The 19,608-nt window shown below is 41.4% G+C and overlaps 2 protein-coding genes across 6 annotated transcripts in view; one reads left to right on the top strand and one right to left on the bottom strand.

Annotated features, from left to right (window-relative positions):
* Positions 1-10,067, bottom strand: part of p2rx1 (purinergic receptor P2X, ligand-gated ion channel, 1) — a 27,048-nt gene extending 16,981 nt beyond the window's left edge. For 2 of the 4 annotated variants that reach the window (XM_042093848.1, XM_042093849.1), the window contains exon 1: positions 3,062-3,396. In XM_042093848.1, the coding sequence (XP_041949782.1) occupies positions 3,062-3,198 (137 nt within the window). In that variant the 5' untranslated portion in view covers positions 3,199-3,396. Of the gene's footprint in view, positions 1-3,061; positions 3,398-9,939 lie in introns of those variants that run through there. The other 2 variants (XM_042093851.1, XM_042093850.1) reach the window with 2 other exon arrangements.
* Positions 3,458-19,608, top strand: dhx33 (DEAH (Asp-Glu-Ala-His) box polypeptide 33). 2 transcript variants are annotated; one of them, XM_042093843.1, is made up of 13 exons: positions 3,458-3,594; positions 9,595-9,805; positions 9,972-10,132; positions 10,237-10,464; positions 11,934-12,104; positions 12,269-12,454; positions 12,776-12,887; positions 15,278-15,437; positions 15,804-15,892; positions 16,120-16,247; positions 16,748-16,951; positions 17,101-17,187; positions 17,995-19,608. In XM_042093843.1, exons 1-13 carry the CDS (start codon positions 3,559-3,561, stop codon positions 18,301-18,303), a joined length of 2,082 nt encoding a protein of 693 aa, XP_041949777.1. In that variant the 5' UTR covers positions 3,458-3,558; the 3' UTR covers positions 18,304-19,608. The 2 variants fall into 2 exon arrangements, with proteins under 2 accessions (XP_041949777.1, XP_041949778.1); XM_042093844.1 differs by lacking the exon at positions 3,458-3,594 and adding an exon at positions 9,325-9,477.

Below are 19,608 nucleotides of genomic sequence, written 5' to 3'. Positions count from 1 at the left end.
CAACATGTTTGCCGCCAGTGATGTTGCCCTCATAAGCTGCATAAGCTGCCATCTGCTATACAGTCTTATTGGATGGCTGTAAACTAGTTCTACACCACATAAAGCTGGCAGGTGGTACTTTTACTTCCCTTTGGTTATCATAGATGAGATCTGGATTGGGATGTTGTACTTTATGACACTCCTTTAAAAAATTACATCTAAAGAGGTGGTTAATATTCATGTATTCAACCATTTGTATAACAACGCTTGACTGTGCACACGGCTGTATCACGTCACTCAAACGCAATATTTCACATTTACTTGTTTATCAAAAATGTTCAGATGAGATTTCTCTCTTAAGTAATGAATGCACAATAAAATACAGTAAAGTAATAAGACAGTGCCATAAAGGATAGTTTGTACACATCCTGTATTTGTAAAGGATGTGTTTCAGTCATGTATTTTATGCGTTCACATGAAATTCCACTCCATATAATACTCATGGCTGGTTCAAGTAAGACAACTACAAGAGCTTCCCTCATCACCACTGGTTTACTGATTGTCGGTACTGTAACCTGAAAGGTTTCTAAAAGATGGTGTGTGGACAACTCTCACTATAAGAGTTATAAAATAAACAACAAGCTGTGAGAACTCAGTGTAGTGCAACGGTAATATGATACACATCTACATGCAGTTTATCTGACATCTGTAACATGATACATCTTAACCCCCGGTCTGAAACTAAACAGCCACACAAGTTTGTCAGGGTGAACTGAGTCTGGGTCAGTTTTCTCTGTTCTTCTTGGTGCAAGAACCAACTTGTAAGTTATTCAGAAGCAGAGTTGAGGAACTTGAGGATGGAACTTTGGCTAGAGTGTTGATTTTTGCCAATTTTATGTCAGATAAATAAACTGGATCATTACATACTCTGCTTTTTGGAGTGTGGACTATAACTTTCTTCCCACTTCATTACATTCATATTAAGTAACAACAAAGCATCGGAAGGCAGACCAGATGCCGATGAAAATCAATGGGGTCTTCTTGTGAAAATTCTGCTGCTAAAAAAAATTGCTTTCCTGTTGGTTTAATAAAATATCAGTTAAGATATAAGATGATACAAGGGACAACTGTTTTTAGCAATGTTGCTGGGCAACCACATAACCGGTTCCCTGTATATACAGTAGGATGATACCAACACAATTGGCCTATACAAAAACAACAAATGTTGCTTACGTCCTTCAGAAATCCTACACTGCCCATTCTTTGCGGTTCTCACTGGTCACAAAGCCTAATTCATCACTGCCAAGACTGGGCTAAAGTGATATAAAGTGCAGTCACCAATAGATTATTTTACATCATCAGCTTTGCATAAGATTAAACAGATGAAACACAGAAGACTGTCAGTGTTTTTTCTCTGTCTCAGCAACGCCTTGGTGAGTTTCAGATTATCTCTCTGATGTCTGAGGGGGGTGAGTGCCCAATTTATTCTGTTCCCCCTGAGGTGACCTAATATTCTATTAAAGTTCCCCTCGTCTGATTTTATGGGGTTCAAAAGAGCAATTTCTGATCTGGGCTGTCGCTCTTACAGTTCTTAGATTGCTCTGTACAAGCTTTAATCGAATTTAGTTTGATGTCCATCATGATGTGACAGGATGTATGCTGATAAGTGGGAGCACGAATTGTGGGGGTGGAAGAAGTGCGAGAGATGCAGACTTCAAAAGAGATTTCTTGTTGATAATGATATGGCAGTGACATTTGGACAAAACTAGCGGAAGTTCTGAGTGAAACTGTTTGAATACAGAAAAGTTCAAGACAGACGCAAGAAGAGCTGATGATAGAATATTAGATAAATATCAGATATTGCTTCTGCCCTCTAATCTGACGCATGGAGACTCTTCAAATGGAAAATATTTCAGCTCCTTTCAGCGCCTGAGCCATTGACTTGATTTAAATGTAGAAGAGGATGTGCTTACTAACCAATAACATCTTAGTCTCTCTATGACTGTAAATGAAATTAACAATTACAATGACACTAATGAATGAATGAGTCGATATGTAATTAATTAGTCATTAGCTGTCAGTGGCAGTTATGATAACAATTATCCAATTTCTTATCTTTAAATCATGCCTTGAATCAAATTGTTTCCCTTGTTGTTCTGACTATATAGCTGGTTACTCATGATTGGATTGTGTCTTACAGGCGTGTACTAAAAGCGCAAATGAACAGATACAAATCCCTGATGTGTCAGCACATCTCAGACCCTGAGAACTGAATAATTTCCCAGATGTAAACATAAATGCTACACTTAGTCAAATGTGAAATGTTAAACACAGAAATTCATGAAAACGTCGGTGAAATTATGTTTGGTCTGATTAGGCTACCGTACTTGATAACCCTCATGTGCAGGTGGGAAGAGAATTCTCCCATCTCCTCGCCTGCAACACTACAACCCTTGGCAGTCCCCTCCACTTCTCCTGAACACGCTCACCAATTCCCGACGTCTTCCTTCCTACATGCATGCCTGCATTCCATACCACGCCGTGCCCCCATCCTTTATGCTCCCTCCAAACACACTTCTTCTGTCTGACAACCAGACGCTTCCTCTTCACACGGAAAAGCCCATCCATAACGTAAGATGGGGCTCTCACACATCTTAACCAAATGAGTCCACTGGGTTTTGAGCAGAGATGAGATGAAATGAGATGGAAAAATCCCTTCAAGTTAAGTCTGTCTAAGCTGTCAGGGGATGTGTCAGTGGCTGACAAGCAGGCACTCGTACTCTTTAGTTACTCATTAAAAATATGACTGTGTGGCTACTGTCCAGATGTCTTTGAATAGGTCCTCTGTCTGCATTTTCTCCCCAAAATGTATTATTTGGATCTTAACACAGGGGAAAGAATTACAGATCCAAACATTAGTGGAAGAACGTTGCAAGTTTGAACAGATGTGATCAAACAGAATGCATTGTGTTATTCTTCCCACACACACAGAAACACATTTGAAGGTTGTCCAAACATTCCCACTTTGCCTCATACATTCCCAATGAGGACATTCCAGAGACAGAAAAAAAGGCAGTCTTACCCAACGATGTAGCCTAGGACCCCGAGCTGGATAAGGCGGCACACTATCCCCACCCTCTTGTTCCGCACCAGGACCTGCCGCGGAGTCTCGTACTCAAAAAAGAAGTCCTGAAGGCCATTGATGATGACTTCCCTCATCTTTAAACGCTAGGAAGGAGTTGGGATAATCCTTTCTGGGTAACTCCGGGAGCCACGGTCACACTTATGCATAGAGACACACGAGCGCAACACACACACATGCACACCCGAAAACTTTTCCAGACTGCTCAGTTCTTTAGGTGAATCTCTCTCTCTCTCTACAGTTCCCGACTTGCAGACCAAGCCTTCAGTGACTCACAGCTCAGATGTTACTGAGCAGCACTGTGCCTTCACTTCACTTCTCTCTTTCTCTTGCTCTCTCTTTCTCTCCCTCCCTCCCCTATCTTGTGTACTATCTGCTTGTCATCTCTTGCTGTCTTAACATGCACACTCTTGTTCCCCTGCGTCCACCACCAACCCATGAAATACTCTAGGAAGGCAAAGCAACAGGATGTGGTAAGTTTCACGACCAGTGTAAGCATTTGATATTTTCTGCCCATATCTGTGTGTCTTAAAATATGTAGATAACTGGAGACCTATGTTATTAATGACTAAACGTGAGAGCACCTTGACAATCAGAAAAAAAGAAATGCAAAAATACCATTTGTTGGCACATCAAGTCATTTTCTTCCTCAAACTTAAAACTACACCACTTCAACACATTTTATCAACACAATTTACACACACTTGGACATTGTTTAATTTGTTACAACTGTGATGTCGAAGAAAGCAGAGAATTATGATAATTGTAATCGGAATGGCGGGTATTTGAACGTATTTAGCAGAGGAAATACTTCAGAAATGCATCTAACCAACTAACAACTGACCAACAAAATGTTTGCACACAATTTGAACCTTGTTTCTGTTTGAACTGTTTGTTTGCTATAAAAAGTAGACTTTGATGATTCAATTTACTTAACCAGTCTTACTGAAATTATGTTAACCCAAGGAACAACAATAAACACAACAAATTATGCAAATATTTAACCTTATACTGATGGCGAAAAACTACATTTCTTTCAGATGTCAATAGGGTTTAATTTTTAGGCCTTGAGAAACAAAGTGCTTACCCTGATTGTGAAACTCATGTCAGGAATGGGAATAAGACAAACAATAAAAAAAGATCAGCCACTTTATTATGTTCACTAAATCCAAAAGCAAATGCATGTCATTTAGTTTACCTGTGCCCTTGTAGCATTAACCATCTGTCAAAATTCTCTCTCCCTTTCTCCCTCCCCCTCTCTTACACACACCCATCTCTCCTCAGCTTTATCAACCGACACAAGATTTCCTTGGTCACTCTCTTCCTGCCTTCCTTATAGACAGCATTAGAGCTCATTGACATGTTTTTTTAGTTTATTATAATTCTGTATACATCATTTTTCAAAATATTTTTGCCATGACGACATTAAACTCGACATTTCGAGAATAAAGTTGAAATGTAATGTCGACTTTAATCTCAATGTATCGACTTAAAAGTCGCCATGTCGACATTTTGAGAATAAAGTTAGTTTGGAGAGAGAACGACCCCTCGGGACGATTGAAAGGGAGGACGAATTAAACATTCCAGTTTTCTTCGACTGCAACAATGATTAGACATAGGCCTATATCATGTGAACAAAACATAAAACATTAACCTCCGTTGCTCAGCCAAATACTTTCCTGTAGGTCCTTATCACGGAGTTACAGGCGATAAATGCGATGGTCAAAAGTAGCCTAAGCGTCATTAGCGGTTTATTTATTTATTGTAGGCCTATTATTAAAGAGTGTTTTCATCTAAAGGTTCAACTTCATGCTTATGCACTAGACTAGGCATATAGGCGCTCTCCCCAATCCTAGATTTTCACATTGCTTGTTTGTAATGGATGCAAAACAGCCTATTGCTGAATGTCTATAGGACGAATGAAGCTTTCCTCCCGACCACCCCATGTACTAGTAGCCTACATGGGCACATATGCACACAGTGCATAAATAAAGTATACATGCACACATATTCCCTCACGGGATCAAAATAGTATATATGCTTAGGCTATACCTGTGTTTAGCCTCCTATGTTTATTGCAGGTGAGACATGGAAAAGCAGTTTTAGAGAAATCAGTTAACCGGAGAGTGACGGCCTGTGGTTCATGAAGGGCAGTTATTTGAATGTGCGGTGGCCTTACCCACGTAAAACAGAGTGAAATAGCATTTTGTATAGAAACATTATATCATTGGATACATGTATTATTCTAGCTATATAGCCTAAACGGCATGGTATTTCCAACCGCGAGATACAGCACTTCACGATGACGGCAATGAGTAGTAAACAGACCATTATTCATGTAACAGCCCATTATTCATGTAACATATTGTGTGTTAGTGTAGGCTAGCTTAAACTGTGTAGGTTATGCTATGTTTAAACTGTATTGCGAGTTTAATGTCAGCATGTCGACGACACGTCGAGATTAAAGTAGATATGATATTTCAACTTTATTCTCGAAATGTCGAGTTTATTGTCGACATGGCGACTTTAAAGTCAACATGTCGAGTTTAATCTCGCCATGGCAAAAATATTTTTTTCTTCATGTGTGGCCCTAATACTCCGTCGTATTTTTCTGTACATATTTTTCCTTTTGCTTAAAATTGCTTACTGGTTGGAGAGAGACAGATGTGTAACTTCCCTTTCAAGTTCATGTGGCTAGGAGTTAAGTAGCAGTCAAAGAGCTGCTGTTGTTTCCTTTCAATTCCTCTGTTCCTCATGGAAAATAAAAACCCAGTTCAACAATATCAAAACATGGCCTAAGTTTGCATGTAACAAATTCTCCAAATACTGGACAAGCTCACTGACATTCAAATAAATGTCACCTGGCAGGACTGAGGCCTTCCATGACTAGTTTATATAGACCTTCAGATGGTATTTTGTATCTACCCTCAGAATTTACATCATCAGATGAGTTCAAGCTCAGTCAGGTAGCCCACAGTTTAGGCTATACACTGAGTAACAGGATACAAATGATTGTGCACTTAACACTTGAGTCAGTGTGCCCACTGAAATGATTAATAGTTACACTGGCATGCTCAGAATAGTTTGAGCTGCCATTCTGTAAAAGAAGATGAAGAGAAGAAGGGACATACATGAAGATTATAGTGTACTGAGCCAATTGGCTTCACTAAATAATGGACTTAATGGAAATGTTAAGATCGTTGCTTTATGTTCATTGTTTTATTGTTGACAACGAACACAAAAAAGAATAAACCCAACAAGTGGCCTGCATGGCTATTCTGAATTTGGCTACAGTTCAAAGTATATGTAGCCAATCAAACAATAAATAGTCACCCGACATCCAATCAAAAAATAGCATTTTTTGTTCCCTCCCTGCAACCTTGCACATCGATGCGCAAACACAAGGAGTGCAGTCAAGTTGAAATTGCCAGATCAGATGAATGCGGTAACCTCTTCAGTTTGTTCATTTTGATTTTATATTTGCTGAACAATATTACTTGCCTGATCAAAATGATAACGAGAAGAGACTGATAAGGGGGAATATAGGCCTGACCAAATTTGTGCTAAATTCGTGCATAGGCCTATTACATTATGCATATCTGCACCCATATTCCCATTCTTCTCGGTGGAATATCTCACAAACTGTCAGGATTATCAGGATAGTCACAGACGGGGACAGTGACGGGAACGGTGACTGGGACAGTGACGGGCACAGTGACTGGGATAGAGACAGGGGTAGGGTCAGACAGGGAAGGACATTCACAAACAGGGGTTGATGAACACTCAGGTACAGGGGTAGATAAGGATAGGGTTGGACAGAGACAGGTTGAGGGGGCCGGACAGACAGAGGGAGGCGGGGCAGATTCCGGCGGAGGTGGGACCAACTCAGGCGACTGGCCTGCGGGCATGGCGTTGGGTGACTCGGTTGAGGGCACAGGAGCGGACTCGGCTGCGGGCACCGCACCTCAGGGCTGGGCACAGGAACAGGCACCTCAGGGCTGGGCACAGGAGGCGTGACGTCGTGCGACTGAGCTGGCTGACACTTGGAGCCACGTCTCCTTCTGGAGGGAGGCTTGAGGGCAAGACTAGTTCCCCAGAATGCCGATTCCTCAGGAAACAGAGTCCATACTTTGGTCGGTTCGTACTGTCAGGATTATCAGGATAGGACCCAAGCGCAAGACTCCTCCAGGCAGAATTACAGACAAACACGCTTTATTAAGACACTACAATATACAAACTTACAAACGAACAGAACTCAGACAGGAAAACCAGCGAGAGGAACCAATAAAAGACAGAGGAACAGGAGGGTAGAAGTACACAGACCAATTAACAGAAAGACAGAGGACTGGACGAAACCAACAAGATAGGGTGACAGGGAACAGGTGGGAGGGAACCTAACGAGACAGGAAGTGCATATACGGGAATGGGTGGAGACAAAGACACATGACCAGACAGGTAAACACAGAGCACATGACACAGAACCTATCCCATTGAATATTGTCAAAAGAGGTGTGGCAGGGTTAAGTATTCTCTGTCTTAACCATTTATTGTTACATTTTCTATCTTTTATGTAAATACCATTCAGTTAAAGATCTGTCTGTACAGTTGATTGCTCAGGAGTTTTAGAACCCAGCAATCTCAAAAAAACATCAGGCAGTCACTGTATTCTCTAGAATGTATTGGGATAGCAAATTTGTTTAAAAATCAATTGTAAGTCAGATATTGGCCAGAGGTAGTGAGGTTTGTTCCTCCATATAAATTTTAATAAGGTAGAGTCGCTTTAGACACAGAATTAGGTACATCCAACACTCTAGCAGTTAGGGTTTCTCAACGGGGGCGGTACCGCCCCCTGGGGGGCGTTCGTACAACCTAGGGGGGCGCTGGGAACGTGAGTTTTTTTTTTTTTTTTTTTTTTTTAATTTTAAACTTTCATAGTCTTCACATATTTTTGGTGAAAAAATAGGCTACCTGAAATAAATAGGCTATTTTCATTCATGGGTTTCTAACCCCTCTACCGTCCCAGCTACATTTTACTGTTTATCTATGCTCAGTGGTCATACAGTGCAATTCGGGCCTGCACACGCCCGGACTCATATCCCCCAGCCCCAGCTATCGCCATCTCTATAGTAACGCCGATAAACATAACCCAAGTTTGCGGCTTAACAGTTTAATAACCAATAAAAATGTACACAATTCACTGTGACGTCTTCATCTTTAATAAAACAACACAAACGAACATGGCGGATAGCAAGAAAAAGTGCCGACAGTACAATGCAAATTACATCAATTTTTACATGTTTTTTTTTTTTTACCCAACCAGTCTCTTCTAACAGTGGGCTAAATCTGCCTAATAATAAAATAGGCTCATAGGGACATTTTCTTCTAATTTTTAATTCCAGAAGAAACCAAAACAGCACAAAAATGGGCTCGTTTTTTTATTTAAGAAATATAGCATGAGTGTGAGTGGCCTATAGCCTACCCAGGGGTGTAGTTTTTTTTTTTTAATTGTGTGTGTGTGTGTGTGTGTGTGTGTGTGTGTGTGTTGGGGGGGGGGGGGGGGGACGCGGGGGCGTCAGAGGATCAAAGTAAGGTCAGGGGGGCGTTTGCTCAAAAAAGGTTGAGAACCACTCTATCAAAGGTCGCATTCTCCTCTCCAAAATTGAAGGCTTGTCTCGCTTAGACAAGCCTTCAGTTTTGGAGAGGAGAATGTGACCTTTGATAGATAAGTCTCGCATTAGCCATAAATTAAACCTACTTTTAATTTTTGGGATGAGGGGGTGGAAGTTACACTGAATTCTTTCTATCTGATTTTTGCAAATGACTATACCTAAATATGTAACTTTGTCTGTAACTGGAATACCTTCAAATTTAGTTATAGATAGATACATCATCTTTTAGACTAGAGGGAAAAGAGCACACTTCTTAAGATTTAAATGTAAGCCAGATATATTTGAAAACTCCTTAAGACACTCAATCACCTTCTTGACCTGCATTTCATCTTTGAGAAAGATAGCCGTGTCATCAGCTAGCTGACAACATTTTATTTCTCTTCCCAGTATGTTAATAACCTGGAAAGAGTCATATAAATGTAGAGTCAATATTTCCATAACTAAAAAAAAAAAAATGGAGCCGCAGGGTTTCCTTCCTTTATACCTCTAGATATGTTGAATCTATGGGTAGTGCTTCTATCTATCTCTAATATATCTAGTTGCGAAAGAACCATAGATAGTGGAAAGCAAAGATTGAATCTTTGGTGGAAAGAATGGAAAGAACTTGAAGGGTTGCTAGACAGACGTCATCTTTGCGCGACATGAATGTAATTTACCACGTGGGTCTCGGTTCCTCTTGTGGGTGAGGTAAACAACCGTTCCAAAAGACTTCTTCTTAATTCCGCTTTCTGTCTATAATTTTGTAATTCATTTACCCGGGAGACCCAAAGACACGGGTTCATTTCGCTCAGTGTTTTTCACCAGATCATGCCCTACGACCCCGATACTCCACCGGCGAAGAGATTTAAGCCGGGGTCTCCTTTTTTCCGCCTTGACAAGAAGCCTGGAATGCTGCTACCCAGAAAGGGAAATGCAACTGTACCAATAGACGTTCAGAGAAAACATCTGCCAATATATCAAGCAAAATCTCAGCTTATCAACCAGTTGAGACAACTACATAACGCTGTACTAATAGGTAAGAAGAACAAGCGAACCATATAGCAATTTTAGCGTTAGCTGCCCATGTTAGCTTTGTTGCTAGTCGCTGATGAGCTAATATCAAGATCACAGAAAGATAGAGGCTCTGTCTGTTTCCATTGGATGACTTACCCTCGCGATGTGATTTTTGCATTTTGTTACAGGCGAGACAGGATCTGGCAAGACCACTCAGATTCCACAGTACATTTACGAAGCTGGCATAGGGCGACAAGGCATCGTGGCCATAACTCAACCTCGTCGTGTTGCTGCTATATCTCTGGCAGGAAGAGTTGCAGAAGAAAAGAAAAGTCAACTTGGAAAGCTGGTCTGTTTCAGAAAGTTGAACCAAAAGACATTCACTAATCATCTACCTTGCTTGAGCTAATTCATACTGCGTGTTAGTAACACGAATCCCGTTGTTGTGTTTAGGTTGGCTACACAGTACGATTTGAAGATGTAACTTCTCCAGAAACCAAGCTGAAGTTTATGACTGATGGCATGCTTCTCCGTGAAGCTATCGGAGACCCTCTTCTTTTGCGGTACACTGTGGTGGTTCTGGATGAAGCCCACGAGAGGACTGTTCACACGGACGTGCTTTTCGGCGTGGTGAAAACTGCGCAGAAGAAGCGCCGTGAACAGAACAAGCACCCCCTGAAAGTAAGTTATCGCGTTATTCAACATTTATTTGTGCTGAGTGAATGATTGGGAGTTTCATTGTGGTAATTTTGTATAACCTTGTGAATTGTCATCCATGGCCGATACTATACAGCAGGGATGGACTGGGACAAAAAACGGCCCTATTTGGCCCAAGCGGCCCTCAAATCGGTCGGGTACACCTACTTAAATACAAAATCCTTGCATTACCCTTAAATATGCATATATTTACAACTAAGTGTCGTGACTCGTGGAGCACTGAAAATGGACAAATGTAGGCCTGTGTGGTGGAAAAAACTCACACCTACCCGTTCAATTCAACCTCGATCCAAGGAAACATGCTGAGACGAAAGTAGCCGTTGAACTGTCAATATTTTAATCACAATACTACAAAGTGACAGCCTGTCTAAGCCCATGCAACACTGAGCAGTAGAGTGAATGTATGTTCTGCAGAATATTTAACCCAATTTCAGATCTGTGCAGAATTTGAAGCTGAACCTTTATCCTCACAAAGGGGTCAAAGGCCCTCCTATTTCCTATATGCAACAATCCAATCAGAATTTGGTGTTCACCTTCTCAGTAGATGACTCACATCTTGGCAAACGAATAAGGGATATGACATCAATCCACCTTACAAAGCTATTTGTTGTTGTGATCACAGCATGGCCTTAATATCATTACCATGTCATTACATGATTGTAATTAATAAGTCATCATCATCGTCAGCATGGCATGTCACACATGGCCTACCTGCTCCATCACTGAGTTCTTGTTCTCTCCACCACCTGCTCTGTCCCTCAGTATGCTTGCTTACATCTCCTCGCTCAAATTCAACGAACTTCAACATGTTGCTGACATAGCCTAGCCTACTTGCAATATTATATATTTGAAGCTTCTACATTGGTGTCATTTTTGCACAATAAGCACTACCGGCACCCGCCACAATTTCTACTACGAGTAACTACTTTGATGCGCTCACAAAATTCTGAGCCAAAATGGGAGGGGTGGGGCCTGACGAGCTGTTATTGGATTAGTCCAGTGTCCGTATGGAAAATTAATGGGCTGCTGACTGTCTTTCCTTTGAGCCGATTAAGTATATAGCCTATTTTATCGGCCCAAAAGGTGCGTCGGCCCACCGGGAAAATGCCCGGTATGCCAGATGGCCAGCCCGCCCCTGCTATACAGGTATACATGGTGATACTATACAGGTATACAGATTAGAATCAGGTTCAGTGAGTGTCAGCACATGGTAATTATGACTGATATGATGGCAGGATGGTTTAATGGTTGGTGCCGTCACATAATCTTGGGTAGTAGGTCTGGCTTTGTTATCTCGTTCAAGTTGAAATCCAGTGAGAGGGAGTTTTTTTCAGTCTTGCCTAAAGGCTGATGTGAAAATGGACTCTGTTGTAGATCACATTCATAATTTGTTTGTTTGCTGTGTCATCCTCTCCACAACACCTCACATCCAGGTCATCGTGATGTCTGCCACAATGGACGTGGACCTTTTCTCCCAGTACTTCAACAAGTCCCCCGTGCTGTACCTGGAGGGCAGACAGCACCCTATCCAGATTTTCTACACCAAACAGCCTCAGTCAGACTACCTCCAAGCTGCACTGGTCTCCATATTCCAGATCCACCAGGTACGTTGAAAAAAAACAAAAAACACCACAGTAACACTGCTATAGTGACCATGTTAGTTTAGTGGATTGGTGTTCTACAGTATAGCATGTGTATAACAGAAATCCGTTTTAAATTAGCTAGAATGATGGTCATTCTCTGTCCTTGTTTGTGGTTTATGTCACAGGAAGCGCCTCCGTCCCACGACATCCTGGTGTTCCTGACAGGCCAGGAGGAGATTGAGGCTCTAGCGCGCACCTGCCGTGACATTGCCAAACACCTTCCGGAGAGCTGTGGGCCCATGTTGGTCATTGCTCTGTACGCCGCACTCCCTCCTGCTCAGCAGCTCAGGGTCTTCCAGCCTGCCCCAAAGGTAACCATCACACCACTTCTACGAAGGCCTGTTGCTGTGTGCATTGCCTCAAATTAAGACTGTTCACCACATAACGCTCTGGCTATGAAGGCAAGCCTAATTAAAACACATATGGAAGCTTTATTTCACTGAGGTCCATTTGAAAGAAGAAAAAAAAATCAATCTTCTGGAACTCTGCTGATTTTTATCGGAGTTGTTTCAAACATAGGTCTCACCAATGACACTGTCTATTCTATAAGGCCACTATAAGCGACCTTGAGTTTGAGAAAGGCGTTATAAATAATAAATTATTAAAACATACTATTCTCTTCTCCTTTTTAGGGCTGCAGGAAAGTTATCCTCTCCACTAACATCGCTGAGACGTCCATCACTATATCGGGGATCAAGTTTGTCATTGACACAGGAATGGTGAAAGCAAAGCGGTACAATCCAGGTACAGGAACTCTCATCCCAGTCTCTTCACTGCATTGTTATCAGTTATTGCTTTCCCAAAATTCTGTTTTCTCTGTTGTGCTGTTATATCCAGTACACATTTCTCAACTCTGTTGTTATACCGTGCTGGTGGTTGTTGTTGCTCAGTAAGCCTTGGTTGTGTAGCCAAATAGTGATGTTGTAATATTTGTATGAATATTAATTTTGCATTGAAGTGTTGCACCATCTAGTGTCTGGACAAAAAATTGTCCACTGTTAGTGCTTATGTGCTGGACAGTACTTTGTCCACTGTTATTGCTTATGTGCTGGACAATACATTGTCCACTGTTAGTGCTTACAGCGGGGAAAATAAGTATTGAACACGTCAACATTTTTTTCAGTAAGTATACTTCCAGTGAGGCTATTCTCATGAAATTTTCCCCGGACATTAGTATTAACTTAGGTTATCCACACTTATTATACGGCTCTTCACAATGCTAGTAGAACGCTCCATTGACTTGAATGGGATTTCCCAACGTTCTACGGTAAAATAAATTCATGTAATTACCGCTGTCAATGGCAACGGGTTTTGTGCTGCTGATCATATCACTCCGCAAGTATTCCGGTCACTTCTTGAATTGGAACTTCATTCAAAAGTGAAAGCAGACGGTTGATCAGCTGTGTTCTAAAGAATGTTTGATTCAAGTTCAGCGTGTGTTCAGCGAACTATTTGTTTCTCAGCAAAAGCCACGACGAAACGGTAACAAATAAGTGTAAAGAGACATATCGCGGAGTTTATTTTTTCGGGGTCCGGTTCGCCCTGTCGGGACTTATTTTCCCAATAATGACCGGCGTTCTATACATTATCCCTTACCTATATAAAAATCCAAACATTAATGTCTAAAAGTAGTGTTATCAGTAAAAAAGTGGAATGGCACAGGGAAAAAGTATTGAACACGCTAAGAAAAAGCAGTACACAAAGGCAAGGAATGACAAGGAACAAACTGGAATCTATAAGTAGAGAAATTATCCCTCCTGTCTGTGCAAATTGATATAAGCTGGGTTAGTACATACTGGTGGGCTATAAAAAGTTTTTTGTTACCTAGGTGTCACACAAGAAACATTTCATGATGGGTAAAGGCAAAGAGCTCTCCCAAGACCTTTGCAACATTATTGTTGCAAAACATATCAATGGAACTGGTTACAGATGCACTTCAAAACTTCAGAATCATCCCGCAAGCAGTATTGGAGCCATTATCTGCAAGTGGAAGAAACATCACTGCATCATCAACTGGCCATGCACAGGATCTCCTTGCAAGATTTCTGACCAGGAAGTCAGAAGGATAGTCAGAAGAGCCAAGGACCACTCTGAGAAAGCTCCAGAAAGATTTGGAGGCTGCAGGTAGTATTGTTACAGAGAAAATCATAGGTAATGCATTCCACCGCCATGGCCTCCATGCACGCTCATCCCACATGACTCTATTGCTGAAGAAAAACATGTCAAAGCTTGTTGAAAGCTTGCTACACAACATTTGAACAATCCTATGAAATACTGCGAGAATGTATTCTGGTCAGGCAAGAGCAAACTTGAACTTTTCAGATTTCATACTACACACCATATTTGGAGGAGAAATGGCACTGTGCATCACCCTAAAAATACCATACCAACAGTGAGTTTTGGAGGTGGTGGCATCATGGTGTGGGCTGTTTTGCATCTCATGGTACTAGCAGACTTCATACAGTTGAAGGAATGATGAATGGAGTCATTTTGTTCTGGGAGAATCTTTACATCCACCTGGATGATGAAGATGAGACATGGCTAGACCTTCCAGCAGGACAATGATCCAAACCATTCAACAAAGTAAGCTCTCAATTGGTTTCAGAGAAAGGAAATCAAGGCCCTGACTTCAATTCAATTGAACAGTTTTGGAAGTTAACTAAAGATCAGGATTCACAAGAGGGACCCCTGAAATCTTCAATATTAAAGGACTATCTGTTTAAAAGAATGGGCCAAACTCACACCAGAATACTGTGACTGATTAGTTTAATCAAACAGGAAATGCCTTGAAGCTGTCATTACGAATAAAGGCTTTTCCACAAAGTATTTAAGAAATTTCAGCAGGCGTGTTCAATACTTTTTTCCTGTGTCATTCCATTTTATTACACATAATTCTACCTATGGACATTAATGTTTTGGATTTTTTATATGAGTGGATTATCTCAGTTAATACGAATGTCTGGTGAAATGAAAATTTCATGCAAATAGCCTCATTGGAAGTATGCTTACTGAAAAAAATGTTGACGTGTCCAATACTTTTTCCCCGCTGTATGTGCTGGACAATACTTTGTCCACCGTTAGTGCTTATGTGCTGGAGCAAATCTATCCGATGTTCATCCTCTCCTGCTCTGCAGACAGTGGTCTTGAGGTGCTGGCGGTGCAGCGGGTGTCCAAGGCCCAGGCCTGGCAGCGTGCAGGCAGGGCGGGCCGAGAGGATTCTGGCTCCGTTTACCGCCTCTACACCGAGGACGAGTTTGACAATCTCGCCAATATGACCGTGCCTGAGATCCAGAGGTGAAGAGAGTTTCCAAACACACACAAAGCTTTTAAGGTGTACGTTGTTTGGAGTTTCCAAAAACGCCTCACACACAAAGCTTTTAAGGTGTACGTAGTTTGGAGTTTCCAAACACGCCTCACACACAAAGCTTTTAAGGTGTACGTTGTTTGGAGATTACTGGTTATGATAAGCCACAATGGTTTTAAAATGTTTTATGATAAGTTAGTTTGGTCAAGTTGGTCAACATAAGAGTTCTAGTGATTTTCTTGAGTGACTTTCACTGACTTTTCTTTTACATTAAATATGTATTTGAAGCAGTGCTTTGTTTGCCAGGCTTTTGTATGTAATTATTGTTAATATTGGATCGTTTTTTTCCCATGTAGATGTAACCTTGCCAGTGTGATGCTCCAGCTGTTGGCTTTGGGCATTCCTGATGTGCTCAATTTTGATTTTGTGTCAAAACCCTCCCCTGGTGAGGCAAAATACATTTCCTTAAGATCATTTAAAACTTTCCCAGCATGTTACATGTTACAGGCTTTATGGCATTATTATGGAGAATATCTTACTGTGTTTGATATAATATGCACTTTAGTAGTACTGTAGTAATTTTGTATTTGAAATGTGTGACGCCTTGTGCTGCATTTTAGAATCTTTGGTTTAACATCAAATACTAAGATGGTTTGATTGTGATTTGTACAGAGTCCTTGCGCATGGCAGTCGAGCAGCTGGAACTTCTCGGGGCTGTGGAGCGAAAGGATGACCAGGTGATACTGACCGTGCTGGGCAAGAAAATGGCCAACTTCCCTCTGGAGCCCAGATTCTCCAAGGTGAGAGTGTGAGAAAATGTTGGGTTACTCTGCTTTCTGATAACAGAGTGAGGTGTCTCACTATGGGAGACCAACTGCGGAAGCACCAATGACACTACGTCTGTCGAGGGTGTCTCCCATAGTGAGATACTGAAGGAATGTTTGAGAGAGGTGTTTTGTCTTTGAAAGCATCAAGACACTTAAGTAGCACAGAATATACCAGTTTTGATATGTCATATTGACAATGACCTTTACATTTATCTGTATTTGTTTCCTACCTCTTTTGTGTTTATGACTCAACTTGAAGAACTTAAATAGCACAACAAACACAACAACAGCAGCTATAAATAGACATAGCGGCTATAAATAATTATCATATTTTTTGGTAGTGAGAGCGAGTGTGAGTGAGTGTATGTGTGTGTGTCTGTGTATTGTCATATACAACCGTTGCTGATTCATGTGCCTTGGCTGCATGATGCTAATGGCAAAGATACTTTAGTTTAATGGTGCCCTGTCCACAGACCATCCTGCTGGCCCCTGAGTTCTCCTGCACGGAGGAGGTGCTGACCATCGTGTCCCTGCTCTCTGTGGACTCGGTACTCTACAATCCCCCTGCACGCAGGGAGGACGTGCTTTCTGTGCGCAGGAAGTTCATGTCCAGCGAGGGTGACCACATGACACTGCTGCATATCTATAGAGCATTCAAGAAAGTCAGTGGAAATAAGGTGGGTTGGCCACACAGTAGTGCTAGTGCCACATGTGCTTTTCTAGTTTCATAAATATTTAAAGCCTCCTAGTCTGCGTCGATGTAAATAACTCTATGCAAGATGGATCTGCTTCTAAAGCTGATTTTACTGTGTGTGCTATGGAACAGGAGTGGTGTCGGGAAAACTTTGTCAACAGCAGGAACATGGGGCTAGTCGGTGAAGTCCGTGCCCAGCTAAGGGACATCTGCATCAAGGTACAAAGACCTTGTCACTTGTCATGGTGTAGCTGTATTTAAGGAGAGCTCTGGCCATTTTCCACGCAGATCTCTGTTTCTCGAGTTCACCGAGTACTATTGGTAGGGGAAAAAAAACAATGAAAAAATCGGCTACAGTGCTACACTTTTGGGGCATCTTTAAAATCCCCCCACAGTGTAACACCTCGAGAAACAGATCTATGTGAAAAATCGTGTTTTCCTTTAATGCCTGTGAACAAAACTTTAAACAGTAGAATTTAGTGTTGTGTAATGTACTGGATTATATTTATTAAATTATTCATGTAAGAGGCCTAGGATCTTTTTGTTGGGGGGGGGGGGGGGTAGTAAATATTCAATTTTTAATGATGTAGCAAAAATGTCATCCTATGCATGCAAACTTAATGTTTTATAGCAATGAAATAAAGATGATGTTATTCAGCACAGTATCCTACTTTTTTCCTAAATTACATACAAGGATAACAAGGATACAAGGAAGTTTATTGTCACATGCATATAGTTACTGGAAGTAAGAAATGCAGTGAAATTATGTCTGGTGTCAGCCTGTTTGTGCATTTATGAGGGGGATGAAAAGTGCAGTAGAAGAGGGATTTAGTAGATTAAGTGGCAAGGGCTGCATAATAAAGGTGGGGGAGGATTGGGATTGGGGGGGGGGCACCAACAAGGAGCACCCAAGAGCAATGCATGTGATCACATCTACAATTGTACCTCTATTCAGAATGCCACAGTAAGATGTTTGGTCTGCCCTCATTAATGCATCCATCCTGTAACTTTGCCCCTTCTCGACAGCTGGGGCTGAAGTTGGAGTCGTCTCAGGCTGACCTGAGTAACGTCCGCCGGTGCCTGGCCCACGGCCTCTTCACCAACGCTGCCGAGCTCCAGCCGGACGGCAGCTACGTGGCCCTGGATACCCACCAGACCGTGAGCATCCACCCGTCCTCCGTCCTGTTCCAGGGCAAGCCGGCATACGTGGTGTTCAACGAGCTGCTGCACACCTCACGCTGCTACATGAGGGATCTGTGCCTGGTGGACGCAGAGTGGCTGCAGGATGCCGCCCCGGAGTACTTTCGCCGCAAGCTCCGAGCAACTAAGAGCTAGTGTTCGCCACAGGAGGGCGCCATAACCACAGTTTCAGCTAACCTCACCTAAAAAAACTGCTTTCCCAATGCAAGTAAGAGAAGGAGAGGAGTGTACATAGAAACACAGACTCAACTAAGCATGATGCTATGGTTTTCCTCACTGAAAAAAAGATTATGGCTTTGCAAACATCTGAAAAAGATTTTTTCCCTTGAAAAAATGGCATAAAACGGCAAATGTTTTGAAAGTCACTTTTCCCCCCCTTTAGATTCAAATAGTAATTTGCAGGGACATAAACTTCTGCTTACCCTGTCACAGTTTACATATTCAACACTTTAAGAACTGGTTTTGTATTCTTCAGCTTATCGCTGTCAGAATACCCCTAAAGAGTCCTGACTGGGAACAGCCTCAGTTTTGGAACTTTTGGAACCAACTTGAGCATACTTTTACAGTCACCTGTATTTCAGTTTTCACCTGTGAAGAACCATTTTCACCTCCCCAGAGACGTTTTTTCTTTTTGTTAGAAGGTCCTACAATAGGTTTTATTTATACCTCAGAACCTTCCTGCCTGAGGAACATTTTTTCAAGCGCACGTTGAATGAGAGATTCCATGTTGTATTCTTTGGAATGTTAGATGTTTAGCGTCATCTTAGTCATCAAATGCATGTGACTGAGCACTAGATAAAAGAACCGAAGGTATTGAGTACCATAAAACATAACAGGACCTGTACATAGATATGCTATGCATGTAAAATAAAAATATGGCCACTCAGGTTTTTGATACATTAAATGGAATGTATCATAAATTAAAATGTAATCACAAAGCTTTGGAATTGGAATAGTTTTTAGTTGTGGAGATGAACAGTACATTTTAGATCTTGAACAGTACATTTTAGATCTTGAAGAGCTTTTGAAATTTTACTTTAGTCTCTGTCATATTAACAGGCAGTGCAGCATCCATGTTTCACTGCATCTTCACAGTGCCATAGGACAGGATGGCAGAATTCACATGGAGATGGTAACAGAGGAATAATGTTTTAAGATACAAAAGGTAAAATGCAGAATTGTATTTCATGTTTGTTTTCACTGTGGCAGAGAGGATGTTTTAAATACCAAGAAAAGGAAATTAAATATTGTACTTTATATGGAGGGAATTCACTTTGTGCTCTCTAAACTGCTATGATATTTTGAGGATTAGGCCTTCACGCACTTTGTGGAAGATTTTCTAAGAGGAAGTGCATGTTTGAATTATTCACAATGTTGCCATTATACTGAATGTGTTATTTAAATTCAAAACAATGTTTCTAATTAAAACTTTGATAATGA

The sequence above is a fragment of the Alosa sapidissima genome, chromosome 5, assembly GCF_018492685.1.
Source record: "Alosa sapidissima isolate fAloSap1 chromosome 5, fAloSap1.pri, whole genome shotgun sequence".
NCBI classification, from domain to species: Eukaryota; Metazoa; Chordata; class Actinopteri; order Clupeiformes; family Clupeidae; genus Alosa; species Alosa sapidissima.
Note: the sequence above shows the minus strand (reverse complement) of the source record. Positions and strands in the feature narration are given on the sequence as shown.